Source organism: Onychomys torridus, chromosome 6 (assembly GCF_903995425.1).
Source record: "Onychomys torridus chromosome 6, mOncTor1.1, whole genome shotgun sequence".
NCBI classification, from domain to species: domain Eukaryota; kingdom Metazoa; phylum Chordata; class Mammalia; order Rodentia; family Cricetidae; genus Onychomys; species Onychomys torridus.
The window spans coordinates 117986035-118008328 of record NC_050448.1 but is presented as its reverse complement, the minus strand read 5'-3'; the positions used below and the strand labels follow the sequence as shown (position 1 = coordinate 118008328).

The following is a 22294-nucleotide window of genomic DNA, read 5'->3' as shown; positions in this document are numbered from 1 at the left end:
AACTTAGGTCTCCTGAAAGAGCATCTAGTGCTCTTAACTACTGAGCCATCTATCTAGCCCCTACTTCCCAGTTCTTGGCAGAGTGCCTTGTTGGGGTTCAACCAAGAGTTCTCAATCAATAACCAGTCTAGCTTAGGCGGTTGTGGTGGTCCATGTGATCTTACCTAACTTCCCAGAGACACTGCTTCTGATCTAGGCTGGGAAGATCTCTGTAATAAAATGTGGGAGAGTCTCTGTGTCTTCTTTTAAGCTCTCCTCTCTTCTGTGCTTTCCTGTACTGGGGGAGGGGGCCTAGAATATGTATTTGAATGGCAGACAAATGTTTGACTTTTGGGCCGTATTTCTTTTCATTTTATTAGGATGAAAGGCTGATACACATTGCTAGATGTATTTTAGTGTTTACTGGGACCTAGCCAATGTGGGGTACCCACTTTTGTTGCTGTTGTACCACCATGCCCCACAAGGACGAACTATAGAAAGCGGGTCTGAAGCACCTTCACAGAGACTGGGTGCTCAGTAAGAATTGTTTTAGTACATTCTGAGAATTGAGGATCATGAGTTATTCGGCCAAGCTCTATTCTTAGAGTGGCTTTTTAACATAGAAACCCCATGTGTTGGTAGATTTGCAGCTAAATATTTCACTTTTTCTGTAGTTATTGTTTTGTAAATTTTGCTTTCTGGTTGTTTTTTGCTTGTCCATATAAATGGTTGAAGTTTGTTTTTTATTTGTTGATTGAGCTAGTTAGGTGTGTGTGTGTGTGTGTGTGTGTGTGTGTGTGTGTGTGTGTGTAAACTGTGTGATGTATGTGTTTCTAGTGAGCATATGCATGTGTGCATGTAGAGGTCACTAGGTGTCTGTTTCTTGATTACATTATTTTTTAAGACAAAATTTTCCCACTGAATCTGGGTTCATGTATCTGGCTGGACTGGCTGGCCATCAAGTCCCACATACCTGCCTGTCTCTGCTCCACCTTCCCCAGTGTTGGGCTACAGATGTCTGCTGCCTTGCCCAGCTTGTATGTGGGTGTTGGGTACCCAAACTCGGGTACTCGTGCTTGCATGGCAGATGCTTTCCTAGCATGACCACCTCCCCGGTCCTGTGACTGTCCATATTGTCAACTTGACAGGATCTAGAATCATGAAGAGACAAAAACTGGATATGGGACTTTCTGGATTAAGTTGGTTGATGTGGTTAGACCCTCCCTAAGTGTGGGTGGCTCTGTCTGTAGGCTGGGGTACCAAACTGAAGAAGGAGAGAAAGCTAACTGATCATGAATACTCTGTGCTTCTTGACTGCAGAAGCAATGCAATGTAACTGGCCATACTTCATGCTTTCCCTGTCAATCATTGTAGACTGAACCCATAACAGAGCCAAATATAGAATGCCTACTCCTCTTTTCCTCCCTAGTCCCCCTTCTTTTTTTCTGAGACAGTATTACTATGTAGCCTTGGTCGGCCTGGAACTTGCTGTGTAGACCAAGCTGGCCTTGATCCAGAGGTCTGGCCAAGAGGTCTGGGTGCCTTTGCCTTATAAGTGCTGGGATTAAAGGCTCTACCACCCTTCTCACCTAAACCTTTCTTTTCTTAAATTGCTTCTGTTAAGTATTTTGTCACAGCAACAAGAACAGTGAATAACACATTGACCTTGTATCTTTTGGCCTTATAAAACTCATTGTTCAGAGTAAGAATTGTTTTGTAGATTCCCTGGGATTTTCAGTCATACTGTCTGCAAACAAAGCTTTATTTTATCCTGTCTGATCCACATGTCTTTAGGGGCTTTTCTTGTGATACTATTTGTCTTAGTTAGGGTTTTATTGCTGTGAAGAGACACCATGACCACAGAAACTCTCTCTCTCTCTCTCTCTCTCTCTCTCTCTCTCTCTCTCTCTCTCTCTCTCAAGATTTTTATTATGTATACAGTGTTCTGCCTACATGCCAGAAGAGGGCACCAGATCTCATTACAGATGGTTGTGAGCCATCATGTTGGTGCTGGGAATTGAACTCAGGACCTCTGGAAGAACAGCCAGTGCTCTTAACCTCTGAGCCTTCTCTCCAGCCCCACAGACATTTTTATAAAGGAAAACATTTAACTGGGGCTGAAGTACAGTTCTGAGGTTCAGTCCATTGTCATTTTCGGAAACATAGCAGTACGCAGGCAGATGTGGTGGGGAAAGAAGGAACCCAGAGTTCTACATCTGGATTGGCAAGCAGCAGGAAGAGAGGGAGCCGCTGGGTCTGACTTAAGTTTCTGAAACCTCAAGCCTACCCACACACTTCCTCCAACAAGACCATACCTACTCTAACTAAGTTACAGGTCCTAATCCTTTCAAATAGTGTCACTCCCTATGAGCCTATACGGCCATTTTCATTCAGACCACCACACTGTAATAAGATCCAGTGTCATGCTGAAATGAACAGTGAGAATGGAGGGAAGGCCTTGTATTTTCCTAGGTTGGAGAGGCAAACATTTAGTATCTCATTAAGTGTGATGCTGCTGTGGGATTTTTGTAGCTGCCATTTATTGTCTTAAAGAAGTTGACATATATGGCCAGATATGGTGGTGCATACCTACAGTGTCATCAACTGGGAGGCAGAGGCTAGAGGATTGGTGCAAATCTGAGGATAGTTGAGCTATATAACAAGACGCTAGCTCAAAATAAAAAACAAAACAACAAACAGCAACCAACCACCCCAAACCCCAAACTAAATGAAACAAAAGAGGAGACTTACACTGCTCTAGGATTGTTTCACTGTTCATGGGATTTTTATGTAGTTATTTCGAAGAACTCATTATGATCTTGGACACCCCCCCCCCCCAATGCAATCTTTTCTCCCTCTCTTCATCTGGACTCCTGGAGCTTGGCTCAGTACTTGGCTGTGGATCTCTGCATCTGCTTCCATCAGTTACTGGATGAAGGCTCTATGATGACAGTTAGGGTAGTCACTGATCTGATTACAGGAGAAGGCCAGTTCAGGCACCCTCTCTACTATTGCTAGGAGTCTTAGCTGGGGTCATCCTTGTGGATTCCTGGGAGTTTCCCTGCCACCAGTTTTCTCTGTAACCCCAAAATGGCCCCCTCTATCAAGATATCTCTTTCATTACTTTCCCCCTCTGTCCTGCCCCCAACTCAACTAACTCAATCCCTTGTGTTCACCTCCATCCTCTCCCCTGCCCCAGTTTACCCAGGAGATCTCATTTATTTCCCCTTCCCAGGGAAATCCATGTGTCCCTCTTAGGGTCATCCTTATTACCTAGTTTCTCTGTGGCTGGAGATTATAGCCTGGTTATCCTTTGCTTTACATCTAATATCCATTTATGAGTGAGTACATACCATGTTTGTCTTTTTGGATCTGGGTTACCTCACTCAGGATGACGTTTTCTAGTTCTATCCATTTGTCTTCAATTTCCTGACATCATTGGTTTTTAGCATCTGAGTAATAAGTACTCCATTGTGTAAATGTACCAAATTTTCTTTATCCACTCTTCTGTTGAGGGACATCTAGGTTGTTTCCAGGTTCTGGCTATTACACCAAATTATTACAAATAATGCTGCTATGCATAGAGTTGAGCAAGTATCTTTGTGGTATGATTGAACATCCTTTGGGTATATGCCCAAGATTGATATAGCTGGGTCTTGAGGTAGATTGATTCCCATTTTTTTGAGAAACCACCACATGGATTTCCACACTTGATCTCAGCCAAAAGGCTGAGAATCAATTAGGGATTTCCAAAGTGGGTGTACAAGTTTGTACTCCCACCAACAATGGAGGAGTGTTCCTCTTACTCCACATCCTCTCCAATATAGGCTGTCATCAATGTTTTTGATCTTAGCCATTTTGACAGGTATAAGATGGTATAGGAGGATATTTTCATATAAAAATATCTTGTATGTTTAGCATACCCCTGTACCCTTCACTCTTCATGCTTCCTTATTCCACTCATCCTCTTTGTTTCCCTAGACAATTTCACTTTGACTTTCATGTCATATATACACATGTAATTTTATATATCTATATATAGTCTAGGAGTTATGTACTAGAGAAAACATGCATTTGTTTTTCTGAGACTGATTTAACTTGCTTAATGTGATTATTTCTGGTCTCATTCACTTTCAACAAACAGCATAACTCTGTTCTTAATTACTTCCCACCTTATTTTTGAGACAAGGTCTCTCAGAGAATTCAGAGTCCATCTGTTGGCTGGACTGGTGGGCTAGGAAGCCCCAGGGATCCTCCTGTCTGTCCTTGCTCCAACCTCAGTGCTAGGCTTACAGGTGTGCCCACCATGTCTGGTTTGTTATGTGGGTGCTGGGATCTGAATTATGCCATGTTTGCACTGTGAGTACTCACCCACTGAGCCATACCACCTCAAAAAATAAGTTCCAAGTCCCTTTAAAAGATGTTCACCACCTATCTTGCACTTTTGGCAGTTGGAATATAGTTTATCTATACTCCATCATACTAAGATGGTCAAAATATGGAAAACAGCCTCATGCTTATTATGCTTGGGGAAAATCAACAGGATTTCAAGTACAACTGCTAGTAATAGGAAAAAGAGTAGCATAAGTTTATAGTTAAAGATAAATCATTACAATTCCTTTGATATCTAAGATTACCCATCATCATTTAAAGCCCATTTTTAAAGTTCTATGTTGTTATACATGAAGTATACATAACATATACTTATGTATACCTTATACATAAGTACTTAAGGTATGCATTGTGCTTAGTTGTCATCATGTTTCTATGTAATCAGTGTCAACTAGTGGAGTTTGGAAATGTCCTGTTACAGTTTCCATCGACATAAACTGAAACATGTCCTTCTTTAGCCCATGGACCTGTGATCCAGCTCCTTGTCATGTGAATGGATTCTTCTGTCTTCCTGTGGGTATTATACATATGGACTCTAGATCTCCGTGCAGGTGCCTTGGTTCATAATGAGTGTGTTGACAGGGTTGTTCATTACCATTGTCCACAGATCACACCACTGCTGAAAGATTGAGCAGTTTTACTGTACTGGAGTACTGTATATTGTTTCCAGTAAGGAGTAAGGCTGGCTATCCCTGTCCTTTCGATACATCACATCCCTGAACAACCTGGTTTCTAATTACGTGTCACCATTTAAGAATTTGCTCAGTGTCCATTTGTCTCCTGGAGAACATCTGGAAAAGGGACTTTGTTCTGAGCAGTGTTGTTGATACCTGTCTTGTAGTAGAGATGTCAATGACATCCCTGGCTCACAATCTTATAGGAAGATAAACACAATTTCAATGATCACACTGCACATCTTTACAGATTTTTAGTTTTCTGATGCAGGACCCAATTATTATCAATTGAAATGACACTTGTTCCAAATTCCACACCCTGTTCAGCTCTGGTTTGAGTGGCAGGATGGCACTGTTCTAGAACTTCAGCTTATACCATTTGCGCTTTGCTTTCCTTTGCTGGAGCATGATCCTTTCTTCTTCAGCTCTTTTCATCTCCTGCTGGAATATTTTCCTTAGTAGTTCAGCCTGTTCCTAAAAAGTGACAAGTGGAGACAGAATTGTTGCACTGAGTAGATCCCTATGTTCTATGCAGTTTTTGTAGTAATTTATTTTTATTATTTAATTTCTTAAAATTTTCTTTACCCTTAATTTTTATATATCTTAACCTGTTTTTATTCATGTGTAAAATTTAATATGTTAAGAAATTTTTTTCTTTTTGAATTTTTTATCCTCCTCCCCAAATTATGTTTTTGTGGGGGGGGCAGCTGTGATCATGTCTCTTGGGGGGTTCCTTTAGCTAAGAAACAATTCTAGCAATGGGCAAAGAGACACCTTGTTGGCGGTGTTCTTATATCAGTCATGGGCAGAGTGGATGGCAGTCCTTTGTTCATCCTAGCTTGATGCCCAGCTTGGTGGCCAAAGCTGTTTTGTGCCTAGGGCACATTAAAACAACAACAAAAAACAACAACAGTTCTGTTGATGAACCTAAGTTACCAGTATTGATTTTTTTTTCTTAACAGTTGTCTATAACCTCTATAGGTAATCTTAATTATGTGTTTGACTTCAAATTTTAGCATCATAGACCTTAACACATCCACTTACTCATATCTTATATAAACAGGCACCACAAGAATGAATTCTGAAAATCTGACCTAAGACTCTGTCTGAATCTTAGTCTAAGATAGTTAGTCTAGGGTGGGGGTGGGGGTGGGGATGAGTCAGTAACACGCCTGCTGCATAAGCGTGAGGACCTGAGCTGGAATCTCAAGCACCCATGGGAGAGCTAGACACAGCAGTGTGCTGTAATACCAGGCTGGGGAGGCAGATCTAGGCACATCCTTGAAACTAATCCGCCAGCCAGGCTAGCCCCATCAGTGAATTCTAGGTTCAGCAAAAAGACTCTGACTCAAGAAATGTGGTGGAGAGTGATGGAGGAAGATTGGAAGTAGATTTGTGGCCTTCACATCCATGTGCACAACCACAGATACACTCTGGAACTCACGCAGAAAAAGAGGGAAGGCGAGTGGCGGTGGGAGAGGAAATTTAGTATAAACTTCCATAACTTGGCATCAGGGTGATAGATGATAGGTGAGAAAACCAGAGTCCCAGACTGAAGACAACGAATTTCCTCATCTAACTCCCAACTGAACACAATTTGGGAGCAGAGTATAGGAAAAAGGGGGACAGACAGGCTATCACACAGTTGTAGAGTTCCTCTCCTCATAAAAAATCTCTTCGGAATAAACTTATACTAAATAAGACAGAAAAACAACCATTGGGGGTTCCGCTATGGGAAAGAGCTAAGATATTTTTGCAGTGGTAAACTGTGTTGCAGACTGGAATTCCATTCTCAACATCCAAGTCAGGTGGCTCACAACCATTTAAAACTTGAGCTCCTGACTCCCTCTTCCAGCCTCTACAGATACATACTGCATGCATGCGCACCCCCCCCCCCCCACACACACTCACTTTAAAATATTTTTTTAAGTGAAGAAAACATAGATGGCGATGCAAATCGCAATACCTGAAGTTTGTGCTCAGTGGCCCTCTGTTGCTCCTCTCTCATCTGGGCCTGTTCCTTCTGCACCTTCTCCATCAACTGTTTCATCTGCCTCTCTTTCTCTTTCATCAACTGTTCACTCTGCTGTCGCCTTTCCTCTACTAACTTTGCTGCAGCCTGGGCATCTTGAGCTTTCACACGTTGCGCTGGGAAGGAAAGCAAGGAGGAAGGTGTAAGTCATCACATGCTCCTCTCCTCTTCCTCACACGCTTCCTTGTCACTGCTGATGTCATAGTACTACCGTGTCTGCTACCAGCCAGTGGGACACAGCTTTGTTCTTTTAGCTCTGGTTTAGGGTCCCAGATTTATGAGTAATTTAAACTTTCCACAGCTTTTGTGGGCACATGTCCCCTTAATTTGTGCCTTACCTTGCATCTCCTTTTCCTTTTGTGTCAAAACCTGGTCTGTGTGTAGAATTGCATTAGTCACATCCTCCTTGGACTGCAAAAATTGCTTCAGAGCTTCTTCAGCCTTTGAGTCCAGAAAACATGAAGTTAACAGCAAGAATGACTGAATGCCATGGGACTGTCTCTCTTACCCCCTTTCCTCTAGTGACATCTCTTGGAGCTTAGAGTCCCAGTCACAGAAACAGGCACACAGTCTAGGCTGGACCCTACTTTGCACTATCTTTAATTGGAGGCCTATGTTAGAAAATAAAGGCTGTCCTGTTAGACTAGGGCTCTAACATTGGAGTTAATGGTGCTGTGGTGATATATGGGGAGAGTTTGATAATGACCTAAGCCCTGGTGGAGAAAAAGGATCAGAGGAAACGAAAAAGGTAGAAAAGAATGGGGCCGGGGAAGAGTGATGGACAGATGGACACAGGGCTATCTTATTGCACCCAGTTGTCTTGGAAAGCCAGTGTGAAGCCCAGAACTGATGAATTATTAGCTTCATTTAAGGGGCCATCATTGGATCTTTTGCAACACAAAGAGTCAAGCTGGAAGACAGGGCGACATTCACCCTAGTGGTTAATGTAAAGATTGTTCAGTGTGAACTCAATTGTTAAGTGAATGCACTGTCTCTGATGAGTAAGCAGGATGTGTCCAGTGTGGTATGATACTGTGTATGGTAACCTTCGTGTATGTGATGTTTAAGGAGTGTCTGCATGGTGTATAAACCTGTGGCACTCTTGCAATGATGCTTGTGGTCACTGTGCTGTTTCACGGAGGTCAGCAGCTTCCCAGAACACACACATAACCTTGGTTACCTGAACTCCCTTCCTGGGTTCCTCGGAGTACTTTTTCTTCAGCTCTTCTATCTTCTGGATATAAAGGCAGTATCCCCCTGGTTTAGAATAAATCCCCTGCTTCACATCTTTTTCTAGTGGACTGAAAATACCCTGAAGCAGAGCTGAGCAGAGATCTGAGGATGCCTGTTCATTCTTCTTGAGGAATTCCTCTCGCTTTGTTTCTAGCTTGGTCTTTAATGTGAAAATGAAAAGAAAAATGTTAAGAGGCAAAATAGGGCTGCGTTTAGAATTTCTGGGAACAAAACCAAACAAACACAAAAGCAACATAAACGAAGGAAAACTTACATTCATTCACTATAACTACATCTGTTCTTCTGACCTTTTTCCTCATGCCATTCTTGCTCCTTGGCAGTGAAGTTCAGAGCAGAGTAATCTGCTTTTATAGACTGGGCCAGAGACGGCACATGGAATACACTTGGCTCAACATTAATTTGCCTCTGATAGCTAAAGCTGTAGTTTTCTAATCTATTGGCTTGAATATTGGATCAGTATATAAACAGTGCACATGCCACTTGATCAGACATACTAATTTATTCTCCTGCTTAATTCAGTGAAAGGGAATATTGCAAGTTTATTTATGAAATAAGAAATGTTTTAAAGCCTTGAGTCTATGAGAATCCATTTTTACTATTTATTGTAATTATTAATAGGTAGCTGTTATTGCTACCAAATCTATTAACAATTGCTTCCCCAAACACCCATTTCATTTCCCCATAACACTTTCCAAAATCTATATCAAGGTAAACTTGAGAGAGAAATATTACCCTTAATTCCATTTGGAACACTTGATCAATATCTTTGAAGGAATTTTCCATGAAGATTTCTATTGCCTCTTTCTCACTGGCCCTGTGCAGATCCAGCAACTCCTGGAGGTTCTCTGTGGGCAGCTGCAACTTCTGGCTCATCTGCTGCTCATAGAGGGCAATGGCCTTTTGCACTGCAGCTGCATTCTCTATCTGGGACAAAGCCAGGACAGCATTCTCCACACAGGGCAGACCCCCAGTGCTGATGGTGTTCACATAGGTTATCACCAAACTCTTTAGTCCTACAACCAGGGAACAGGTTACAATATTTGCTACAGATGGATGAAAACAACACTTTTCTGTATAATTCTGGATATGTCAGTCATCGATGTCTTAAGGCACCAGTGTCCTTAGCATCATTTGGAAGAATGGCAGACAGAAACATCTCAGTGTCTACCTCAGATTGCTGAGATTAGACCTTCCTTGGTGTGAAGTTCCTCTCATGAAGTGTGTGAGACCCAAAGGCTAAGAATGCTGGATGGAGACTACATGGGCCTGTGTCTATGGGATGTTTGCATCCATTTTGATGCCAGCACCATGACAACGTGATCCATACCTCTTTCATGTCTGTCTGTGTCACCAGTCCTGCAAGCATTTGATTCCAATTCAGGAAGAAAATGTGCTCTCCCAGTCAGAAATTCTCCATCAGGTAGAATAGGAAAAATAGCATTGCCCAAGAGAACTTTCTGTATGTGCTAATATGACAGCAAATAGCTCCATGTAGATTTTATTGTACTTTCATTAAAAATTTTTTAAAGATTCATTTGTTTATTATATATATCTGCATGTATGCCTGCACACCAAAAGAGGGCACCATATATCATTAGGTGGTTGTGAGCCACCATGTGGTTGCTGGGAATTGAACTCAGGACCTCTGGAAGAGCAGTCAGTGCTTTTAACCTCTGAGCCATCTCTCTAGCTCATACTTTCATTTAAATTTTAAGAGCTATACTTGCTTAGTGGCTATCATTGGTGAATGCAGGTCTAATTTGCTGGGTAATTTAAAATGGAATTTTTCCTTTTGCCCCTTTCCTCTTTCCCAAGAAGAAAATGTGATAGACAAAGTCTATTATAAATGCTGGTGACATCCACAGCCTAGCCCTACAGTGGTGGCAGGTCTACATAGCTTCAGAGCTGAAGCAGGTCATTGCTATCTCATGATGCTGTGGCCTAAACAGTGAGCAGAAGGACTGGAAGGGACTCACGTGGTCCATTGACACTGATGCCTCTTGAAATCGTTTTCACCTTGGAACAGCTGAACACGTAGGAACAGAACTCTGCCACTTGTTCCACGAAGTCTGAGTCCAGGTCTTGATCCTGCAGCGATTCCAGCTGGCCAAGCTTCTTCCCATGTGCTGGCCGCTCAAAGACAAAGCATTTCTTCTTTGGGAAGAACTTCTGGATACAGAGCCGAGGGAGATTAAGCTTTTGTTCTGTTTCTTTTTTACCCGTATCTACAAAGAGTGAAAAGCAGGATTTTTAGACATGAAAGGTGAATATATATATTTATAAATTTGGTCATGTGAGCTGATACATGACCAAATTTATAATCCTGGCATCCTGGAAGCTGAGGCAGGAGGATTATAAGTTCAGGCCAGTCAGGGTTACACAGTGAGACCCTGAAAACACAAAACAAGGAAAACGGAAAGGGGGTGGTGGTATCATCTTTAAGGATTTTGAATCTAAGGAAAGGCTGAATGCTCTGTTAGATTCAACCCACTTAGTATATATAGCTGGACTCTGTGCACAGACAATATGTAAACCCAGAGTACGACATCATTTGATTTCTGGCAGCACATCAGTTACATGGAGGCTGCACTATTCCAGCAGCTGGGCTAGGATGTTGGTAATACTTTCATATACATTTCTTTTTTCAAATATATACTCATGGTGCACCTTATTCTGTAGTCTGGCATAAAAACAAGTTTGAGGCAGAGAAGACAACTTGAAGGTAAAGGAGAAAGTGGAAGACAAATAAATTGTAGGTCTCTTACCGTGTATAAGCTTCAGGGAATTCTCCAGGTATTCATCTGCAGAGATGAGTTCCCCATTTACTTTCAGCTCGAGAGAGAAGTCCCTCAGAGTCCACACAAAGTCCGGGAAGAAGCTCACAAATTCATCTGAGTCCTCCACTTCATCCTGGTCTGGTGAAGATCTTGTTCTGATTCTGTCTGTCAGCTCTGTCACATAGCTGAACAGCTAATTAAGGAAAGCCATGAAACAACCATAGCACCAACCAAAGCTCCAGGATCCACATCTGTATGAGTTCTACATATTCCTGAGCCCTAGTCTCAAACCTTCATTTGCCTTGTTCCTAACCTCAGGGTGAACACTGTAGTTACATAGATGTGGGTGATTTTCTTGTTCTTTTGTTTTATGCTTCATTAACCAAGAGCCAGAGTCATGGAGCTGGATCACGAGGGCAGGTCACCCCACTCGCTCTGCTTTTCTGAACCTCAGAAAGGATACTGTAGCTGGTCCAGGGCCTGCTGGTTGATAGCTCCCATGCTGTTGTACACGAAGGTGCTGCTCAGAAGTATAGCCAGGGCAAAGATCCAGCAGTCATTCTGGTTGTCACCCTAGGAGTCAGAACACACATGGTCAGGAGTATGTTCTGTTCTTATGCCACTTTCCAGATCAGCAGTGGTAAAATATACTCAATTAGAGGGGATTTTAGCCTTAACAAAAATGAAACCTTTTATGCCCTATGCAAGGTACAAAACAAAACAGAAGGCAGTATTACACCTACAGGTGCTGTGCACAGCACTTGCAGGGTGAACGTTCTTTTGGTTTGTGGTTTCGGTTGTGATGATTCTCACTAGTGCTGCTTAGCCTGTTGTTAGTGTTTCAACACTGTGGACTATCACCCTGCTGTTCTGTGACCCAGTCTTGTGACAAGTTCCTTCCTCTTGGTTGACTAAACATGTCATGTGTTATATAATACATATGAAAAGGATGCTATGATTAAGTTCAAACTCTTATTTAAAAATGACAGTTCCAGTGAGAAGACTTGGTGGGTAAAAACGTCTTGCTGTGCAGCCTTAGAGCCTGAGTCCAATCCCTAGAAGCCACGTGGTGGAAAAGAGAGCTGACCACACGTGTTGTCCTCTGACTCCACATGAGCCCTGAAGCACAGGCACCATGGCACGTGCAACACACGCACAGGCACACACTCACACACACTAAATGAGTAAGTAAATAAATACATAAATAAAGGTTTTTAAAGTAGCATAGAGTATAGTGTAGAATATTCAGAAATGAGGGACTGAATTGCACACTGAGCCCTCAGTCCTTACCTTCTCCACATCCCCCAGGCCCTCTGTGTCAAGCAAAACTAGGGTGTGGTCTGACTTCTGGGGATGAGGGACACACCACATCCAGATCCCCTTGGTGTGAGATTGCACTGTGGAGCCCAGAGAGAAGCCTGAAAAGCAGAGAAGATAGGAGGGATTAGATGTGTAGGAACAAGTGCTTCAAAAAGTGATAATAAAATTAGCACAATTGAAGAGAAAACATGGCTCAGTGGTTAAGTGTGCTTGCTCTTCTTGTATAGGACCAGAGTTCTGTTCTTGGTATCTACATAGCAAAATCACAACTGTCTATGACTTAAGTTTCAGGGAACCTTATGTCCCTTCCAACTTCTGTGAATATTAGGCATGTTTGTGGTACACAGACAAAATACTTGTACAATTAAAATTAAAATAAATCAATCTCTTTTGAAAAATCAGCACAATCAAGTCAGGGGAATGAACTAAAACCAAATGTCATGTTGATCTCACAGTTAGAGACATAACAGAAATTCAGTTATCAGAGATGCAGAATGCAATGATCTTCCAGGCTTGCATCAAGGTTCCACAGAAAATATGCATCAGGGTCAGTCTCTCGTGTGCAGCTCCTGAGCTTGCTGTGTGAGGCTGTGGGGTAAAGCTGCAGTAACAGTGGAGACCCAGGAAGTTAGAGATGCCAGGTCTGGGATGTCCACTGAGGAAAGCTGGAGTCAATGAGTGGACCTAACCCTAGAGGGAGCCCTTGTGTCCTGTAAACAGCAGGAAGCAGGAGGCAGGGTCTGCAAGCTGCTGTGGTCTAGAGCAGGCCACCACATGCCTTGTATGCTACACATGGAGCTGCAGGGTTAGGTTTGTCCTTCTGGATTCAGTCTTGCTATGGTGTGTTCTGTCCTTCCTGTCCCCTCGAACACTGCAAATGGGGATGTTTATTCTGTGACATTGTAATTAGAGGTTTTCTTGAGTCTCACATGAGATGGTGGACTTTTATACACTGTTAGAACTATAAGACTATGGAGACTTTTGAAGTTGGTCCACCTGCATGTTGGAGTCAGGAGCAGAATGTTATGGTTTGAATGTAGATGTTCATCACAAGCCCATGTATTTGAGCACTTGGTCCCCAGTTAGTGGCACTGTGTTGGGACTTGTGGAAACATTAGGAGGTAGGATCTGGCTGGCAGAGGGCAGGCCTTTGAAGGTTATTGCTGGCCTTGTTTGTGGCCCTCTGCTCTCTGCTTCCTGGTCAGCCATGATATGAACAAGCTGCAGGCTCCTTCCACTACACATATAGCCACAAAGTCCTGTCTCCCCTGCCATAGTGGGCTGATATCCCCTGAACTGTGAGCAAAGTAAATCCTCTTTCCTTACATTGTTTTACCATCATTTGATCAATAATGAGACTAATTCAATCTAGAAAACCTGAAAGCCTGGACTCAGACAGGTGTCTCTATAGTCATCTTCATGTCAGCATCAATCAGAGTACTCAGCTGTCTTGTCTACAGGTGAATGGATGAGGCAATGTTAGACATACTTTATCACTGAATCTCAAAAAGGAAGAAAACTTTGACACTCATTCTCACAGTGACAAATCTTGAAGGTGCCATGTTAAATGAAGGAACCAGTCACAAAACTACGGTAATTTGTATGAGTCTCCTTATTCACGTGGTATTCCTAGGATAGCCAAATCCATGGATACAGCATGTAGAACAGTGGTATAGGATGGGCAATGAGCTAGTTCTTGAGATGGATGGTGGAGACAGATGCATGAATTTGTTTAATGCCACAGAACCAGACACTTAAAAAATTATGAAGATAATTCTAATATAATTTATGATAATAAAAAAGTCAATACATATTTATTAGTGTCTTTCTCCATCTAGGAAATGAAACATTTGTGTTTTTGGAAGGTAAACTAGGGGTCAGATGTGGTGGTACAGGACTGTAATCAGCTCTCAGGAGTCCAAGGCAAGAGGATCATGAGTTCAGGGTTAGCCACAACTACATGCTGAGCCAAAGGCCTGCTTGTGCTATATCACATGACCTTGTCTCCAAAACGAAAGCAAACAGACAAAGCAACAGCAAAAAGGATCCCAACATCCAACTGTGACTGGAAGATTAAATTCTTCCCACTCTCATGCAGGAAGCAGACAGTGTGAGTGGGAAGAGGGGACCCAGCTCAGCTGCATTGGTGGCATTCACCTGTTTTCTTCCCAGCTAGCTTATTCATCAAGTAGGATTTGCCTGTGCGATAAAGGCCCACGATGGCCACCACCACCACAGGCTGCTTGATGGTAGACAGGATCCCCAGAGCCTCCTGGTTGATGGTCAGTTGTCCTTTCACGTTCTCAATGAGGCACACAGGGCCTGGCATGTGGACCTCTGAGGCCATTGTGCAGTCTTGTTCCCTGTCTATAGAGGGAGAGATGAGATTAACTAGAATCTTATTTGTTCATTCAAAAGTAGATTTATGAAACTCTCAAAAAACACAACATACATCAGAGACATAGGTTAAGATGAACCTATATAGTTTTAGAATCTTACAAGATATTATTGAAGAATTTCATTTATAATGTGACACTGACAACATTCTACTGCTCACATAACACAAATATTTTGTTTTATTCTGCACTGAAAATTTTCCTTCTTAAAGATTTTATACTAGAAATCAAATGGAAAAATGAAATCATATTTAGAGAAATTATTTTATATTGCAGCTTATATAATCAATCAAATATCCATTTATTCATTAGTTTACCATTACAATGAATAAAGACCATGGAGTTAGTGCTTCATTGCATGATGCATGCATGCCCTTACACAAATTCTAGATATTATAAAGTGTATTCACTCTATGTTTCCGAGTAGTTATACCCATGATGTGGTCCGAATTTCTAGAGATTATGAAATGTATTCACTCTATTTATTCTTGTAGTTATTCTCATGTTGTGACCACGAGTCTCTAATCACAGAATTAATCACATTGCCATTCATGGAAGAGAACCAACATAATGTGGTTTTTGCAAGATTTATGGAAATATATGACAGTGACTCTTCCAAAGAAATAGTTGTAGAAGAGCACTGACTTGAAATTTAAACTCCATTAGCTATGAATGAGCAATGAATAAAAACTGGGTCTACTCTCACAACAAATGAGAATTTGCAAAATAAACACAACAATGCAAATATTGATATTGCAGAAAGCAACTGTGCTATAAATATCAATAAACTAGAGAGCTGGTCAAGACCACAAGAAAGAAAGTGGTTCAAAGAAATCACTTCCTGCCATTCTCCTTTGGGTTTTCTGTTTAGTTTTCATTTGGTAGAGAAAGGAGAACTGCAAAGAGGAGGATGAAAACACTGGAATCAGAGACTAAGACCTGACCACACAGAACAAAACTATTACACAGGAACGTGATGAGCGAGAATGGCACCTGGACGGGGGGTTTGGTCTCCAGAAGACAGGAACAGTTGCCTGAGGGCCTGGAGTTGGGGACAGTGTAAGCAGACTTTGTCCTTAGCCTTTTGTGCCCAGAGATCTTCTAAGAAAGCCGTTCACTACAGAATGTTGATCCTGCAGGATAGGGTTAAGAAGTAAGTGGACATGAAGAATGAGCCAATCTTCCTATTGAAGGAGGAAATTCACTTGGCAGCCAAGATTAGATGTGTGATGGCCACTGTCCATCCTTCATCTTTCACTATGAGATTTAGCTGTGAACTGAGGTTCCCAGAAAACAGCCACAACTCTATAAAAGAACTACAAGGCTGACTGATTAGAATTTGTGTGATTGTGGAGAGCGGGGATGTTGTATAGTCTGGAGCCAAATTTTCCTAGGCGATCTTTAGCTGACTCCATGGCCGTTTCTTGCATCAGAAGGCCTGTAGCAAACTCCCCTTTTGGCACATTCTGCCTGCCCCACATTGCCACCAATGCATTTTAAAAGTACATTGATTTATGACTTTCTTTAGTCTGTTGCTACAAAACTTCCAGAAACTTGCCAAGTTGGAACATGGTATGTGTGGTTGGCAGAGCTTGTGTTTCTGGGCCATCGATCACTCATATTCAGCTCTAGAACAGATCATATCTCTTATTCCCTTTGTGTTCTTACATCAACACCATGTTTCCTCTATTTGTCCTTCACCGTAGCAGTGGCTGTTCACCCTGCATCTCATTCTGTTTCCCTCATGAAAATTAGCCACAAGCAGCCCTTTCTGTGCCAGCTTTGCTCCATCACTGATCATAGTCATTTAACTATCATCAGAGACAAGGTCAACACCGAGAAAGACAGTCCCAATGCATATCCTGCCCTGTTTCAGCCACATGGCTCCTGGTCCCAAACTCATAATGAGTACAGTGGTGCCTCTTAGAGCCTGGCTGCCCTGATAATACGACCTAGGGTTCATCTGCCATGCCCAGGAACAGTCTTTTCTAGTCATAGTTGTTCTAATAAAAATGAATTAACCCTCAAAAATGCTATCTCATTCCTGCCCAGAATGTTCCAGATCACATGTTCCAGATCAGAACTCCCCAGACCAGCAAGAGCAAGTGTCCCTTCTTACCTGCCTTTGCTGCTCAGTTGGTAAGAGGGCTCTGCCTCTTGTCATGTCCTCCTGGAGAGGCTTTCTGAATTTCCCTAAGTGAGCAAAAGTTGAAAAGCACTGTGACTTTTGTAGTAGGGTGAAGCACTGAAAAACTGAAACCATTTGGCCAAGGAAGTGAATCAACAATGGTGGAAATTTTCAGTGAGCTGTGTTAGGGGAAGGGTGTGTCAGGACTTCCCCACCAGAAACTTCCAGTATTTGGTTCCAAGAGACCTTTAATCCATTTGTTATTTAAAATCATGCCACAAGAGGGAGCCTAAGACTGACACTGCCTGGGGGGAAGGGGGCGGGACGGGACGGGGACGGACACACGGACAAACAAACAAAAAACCCAAACCCATTTCCTTGTGATATGGAATGATTTTAGTTTGTGGGATGCTTGAAAAAGTATAGATGAAGAGGAAGGATATATAACAATGGAATTGCATATTCTTTTAGAGGTGCAGTAAGTGAGGGGACAGCATATCTTCCAACCTCCTGACACCCAGCAGCTGGTTCTTAGCTTCAGTACAGTCAGGTGGTAGGGTCCTTTTTCATGCAGGTGTCCCAGGCTCAATGCTGATGTCTGTTTATGGATCACATGTCTTAATGTCATAACACACATTGCTTCATGAGTTCATAGAAATAAAGGCAGAGGAAGACCCTGAGGCATCACATTATAATATCTAAGGAATCTTCATGGAGGCACTTTTGACTCCTAAGCTGTGTCATGAACCCCCCACTATGCTGCTTGTCTATTTACTGAGTGAATGAATAGCTATGAAATCCTCACTGGTAGATTAATTTCTAATAGCTCCTTAAATTCCATGCTGAGGTCAGTCCTTTCTGACTATAGCCATGACCAGATAGGGTGCTGTCTTGGATGTGGTGGAAGTGTGACTTTCAAGCTGGCCTCAGTGTGGTGATATTGGAAAGTGGGGAGCTTCATGAGGTGTGGCTATGGGGTAGGGGGTGACAAAGTTTGAAAGACAGATGAAAACTTTCCTTGCGGCTGTGATTTGTGGGCTCTCGTGGGAAGTCTCCCTCTCACCATGTGACATCTCTCTCTGTCACTTTGGGTCTTCTTGACAAGATGGCATGTGCCATGTTGTAATGTAACTACCATACTTTCAACAGACAGTGACCTTCCACTCTTGGATTTTTAGCTTCCAGTGCTGGCAGCCAAATGTATAAAATATCCAGTCTCAGATACCTTTATTTTTATTTTTTATAACAATACCAAACTTACAGAGGGTATGCATAGTCCTGCCTCAGTCCCTGAAGCTAATCCCAATGGTGGTATGGAAGTGTGTAGTAGGACAGGCCTATAGGGTCGAGGAAATTAGCTCAGATGAGTCGCCAAGGCATGTGCATAATGTACTTCTTTATGAGCCAACCTAGAGTCTACCTGAGGGCCTAGCAACAGGCGCTGTCAGAGTTCCTGGTCACTGTCAGAGTTCCTGGTCACTGTCAGAGTTCCTGGTTGCTGTCAGAGTTCCTGATTCTACGGAGTCTGCCAGAGGGCCTAGCAATAGGTGCTCCCAGAGTTCCTGATTGTGCCCAGCCAATGAAGATGGCCACACAGACTGGGTCCTCAGAGGACGGTATATAAGGCCTTCCCCATTATTGAATAAAGGAGTTCATTATTTGCCTTCAACTGACTCCTGGTGTCTGTCCCTTTGATGCTGCGCATTCTCACCCCTTCCCCTGAGGGAGCTGTTATAAAAGTGTTCAAGTATTTGTCTTTATGCTCTTCCTTCCTTTCCTAATTGCTTCTCAAAGTAGAGTGAACACACTAAAGCCCCTTAACAGTGCTGAGGTCCCTGATAAACTAATCACCAGCTGCTTAACTTTTCTGTGAACACAGTCCTTTCTGGCCCTGTAAACTGAACACCACACAGTGTCTCCTCTCTACCTAGGGTCCTCATTAATGTCTGCCTTCCCTCTATCGTCTTCCAGTTTCTGCTATTCATGGAGTCCCCAGGTAGTGTGATCCTAGTGTGCCCAATGGCTCATGTAAGCTGGTCTCTCAGGGAATGATTTCCCTGGTATTGCCTCAGGCTATGCAGGCTTATCTTAAAAATGCATGGTGGTGCATACCTTTAATCCCAGCACTCAGGAGGCAGAGGCAGGTGGATCTCTGTGAGTTCAATGCCAGCCTGGTCTACAGAGTGAGATCCAGGACAGGCACCAAAACTACACAGAGAAACCCTGTCTCGAAAAACCAAAAAAAAAAAAAAAAAAAAAAAAAAGGCATGCATGGTTATATTTCTCTTCTTCACCCATACTCAAGCTGGTCCCACCCACCATCCTGTCCCATTGACCACCCTGTCATACCCATTACCCTGAGCCACCCACTACAGTGTCCCACCCACTGCCCTGTCCCACAAATCAATGAGGATCATTTTCTTTTTGGTTATGAGTCTTCTCCATTTCACAAAGTTCAGATGCAGACTATTAACTATCACAGTTTCACACTGAACCATTATAAACATGCCCAGTATACATGCCACATTTTCCCTTTCTCTCTGTTAAAGGTCAGAATTGAGAGCTAGCGTCTATGATGAGCTTGCTTCACTCTCTTCATCCTCACTTTTCAGTTCTTGCAGTGGGCCCCACAGTTTTGAATCTCAAGAAGAGCTCATGGCAGTTCTAACTTATTTATATTCCTTATGTTGACATCCAGTCAGCTGTGGGAAGCACCAAAGCCCCAACTCATCCTTTCTTTTCTACTTTTCCTTCCAAATCAGGGGCAAATGAAGCAGTTAGCAGGGACCCCTGCTCCCACTCTAAGACCTCATTGCTTTGTCAAGTTCATTTTGTGGAAACAGTAAAGCTTGGTTGCATGTCTTAACAGCTCACAACAGAGACCACACAGATGCTACTGCCAAAATTTGTTTACAAACCCTTGTCTTGTGTGGCACTCTCAGGAGTTGTAATATATTTAGTCTCTCTACTTTCAGGGGCGTTCTGCACTTAGGGGATGGACCCAATCCATCAAAGATGCACACCACTCCATAGCAGATAAAGGAAGATGTCTGTACTGGTATTTCCCTCAAGGTCACTCTGACTCTCAGGATGGCTTATTCAGGTTGCATGCTTCATCCTCTCATGGAGCATGTGACCACCACTACACCAGGAGGCACAACATCCATGCTGCATGGATAAAAGGAGCCTTACTGCAGGAAGATAAGGCTCAAACCAGTTGCAAAGGCATGCACATAGCCTATTTCCTTATGAGCCAACCTGCAGTGTGCCTGAGGGCCTAGCAACAAGTGCTGTCAGATGTCCTGATCACACCTAGCCTATGAGAGGAGACCATACAATGTCACCAATGAGGGGTGACCAAACAATGTCACTGGATCAGGATGTAGCCTGGGTGCTGGGAGGAGGGTATATAAGGCTTTCCCAGTTATGGAATAATCAAGTCTGCTGTTTGCCTTTCACCTGACTCCCAGTGTCTGTGTCATTGATGCAGCGTTTTCTCACCCCCCTCCCTTAAGGGAGCTGTTAGGACCCAGCAACACCTTATATGGATTGGGCCTGCAAAGTGACATGGATCAGCCTCAGTTGCCTGTCTCAGCACCCATTGCAGGGACCATGTCACCAGTCCTTCCCAACTCATCTTTGGTTCTTTTGGTATCTGTAGAGGTGACAGTTGTGTTCTGTGACTTTTTCTAGGAAGATATGAACAAACAAATACTCACCATAAAAAGTATGTGGTGGTTTGAGAGAAAAATGGTCCCCAAAGAGAGTGACACTATTAGGAGTTGTAGCCTTATTGGATAAGTGTGGTCTTATCTGAAGAAGTGTGTGTCACTGTGGAGGTGGGCTTTGAGGTCTTACATATGCTCAAGCCACACTCAGTATCTCAGACCACTTCCTGTTGCCTGCAAGCCAAGATATAGGACACTTGGTTACTTCTCCAGCACCATGTCTGCATGCCACAATGCACTGTGATGATAATGGACTAAACCTCTGAAAGTGTAAGACAGCCCCAATTGAATGTTTTCCTTTGTAAGAGCTGCTGTGGTCATGGTGCCTCTTCACAGCAATAGAAACCCTAACTAAGACAGAGGGCCCATGACATATTGAAAAGTGGTCCCATCCAAGTCCAGGATAGTGAACCCATGAGTGGGTGACTTAAAGGCACATAGATGCAACACCAAAAAGCCCACCCTGGCATGAGTGATGGCCATGACTAGGGAGCACGGATTTAGGTTACCCCACATTTCATATTCCAGTGTGGTAACAATTTCATGAAGTTTCTACAGTGACAAAATAAAAGTCATAAATCAAGACACTTCTCAAATACATTCATTGAAACCTTAGGTGAGCAGGTTACAGCAAGGTGGGGAATATCTGCTATAGACCTCACATGCTATCAGAGGACATTCTTAGATTTTGGGTTGGTGGAAGTCAGAGAGTCTGTTCATATTTCAAAGGAATGTTAGGCACACATAGAGAGGTACAATGAATGGCTACTTAAAGCTGCCAAGGTAATTTAACTATGCTCTGGCTCTTAATATTCCAACCTGTCTGCAATCACCGAAGTTCAGTTCAGTCACCAACATTTGTAGGAGGGTTCAGTTTGGCTTCTTTTTAGGATCTTTGGTTTATAAATGATACATTCTTTCAGGCTTAAAATGTCCCTAATTGTATGTCAATCATCAGTTTGAGCACAAATGAGCAAATGTACTCAGGCACTTTTCATTCCAGGCATTGTCACTCTGTAATTGAAAGTATTAAATGCTAACTATCAGAGTCTTGATATGTCATTACATATACGGCACTATATATAATAAAAAAGCTGGCTATTTAATACATTGCTCAACCTCCTTTGATTTTTCTCTGTAGCATCCCAATAAAGCTTTATAACTGTTTCCCATGGACATTTTGTTACAAAATGAGGGACCATGCAAAAACCCCAGCCCATCACTCCCACCCAGCAGAGAGCAGGCAGAACTGAGGCCCTGATCAAGTCAATAAACATGGAAGGGGGAAGTGAACGAATGCAAATATTAATCCTGCCCCAGCTTCCCCTTTCTCAGCTGTGATAGGTGATACAACCAGAGGTTGGTTGCCCAGGCTTCCTTTAGCCTTCTCCTCTCTTTGCCTCTCATTTCTTCACTAACTTTTTCACAGGAGGCAGGAGTTGAAGAATATTTTCAGAGAAGAAAATAGACACTTTTACCCTGCTCTTGTCAAAGAAAAGATGAAGACAGACAGGCAGACAAAGAACTCTGCCCAGGAAATGAATGGGGACTATCCACCCCATTATTCAGTATAAAACTCTTGATACTCAATATTTTGGAAAAGCATTAAGAGTA

General features: G+C 42.7%; 1 protein-coding gene and 1 non-coding gene across 2 annotated transcripts; one reads left to right on the top strand and one right to left on the bottom strand.

Moving 5' to 3' along the window:
- Positions 1 to 4553: 4553 nt before the first annotated feature.
- On the bottom strand, positions 4554 to 17108 carry LOC118585132 (guanylate-binding protein 1-like). The gene is made up of 12 exons (XM_036189292.1): positions 16944 to 17108; positions 15818 to 15957; positions 14586 to 14795; positions 12399 to 12526; positions 11572 to 11681; positions 11097 to 11293; positions 10308 to 10556; positions 9064 to 9344; positions 8258 to 8470; positions 7416 to 7518; positions 7012 to 7193; positions 4554 to 5519 (listed from the first exon to the last, which is right to left on the bottom strand). The coding sequence occupies exons 3-12, from the start codon at positions 14773 to 14775 to the stop codon at positions 5403 to 5405; spliced, it is 1770 nt and encodes a 589-aa protein (XP_036045185.1). The 5' UTR covers positions 14776 to 14795; positions 15818 to 15957; positions 16944 to 17108; the 3' UTR covers positions 4554 to 5402.
- LOC118586461 lies at positions 5794 to 5933 on the top strand. The gene has a single exon (XR_004945346.1). It is a non-coding gene; the product is annotated as a small nucleolar RNA SNORA48 (small nucleolar RNA).
- Positions 17109 to 22294: the final 5186 nt, after the last annotated feature.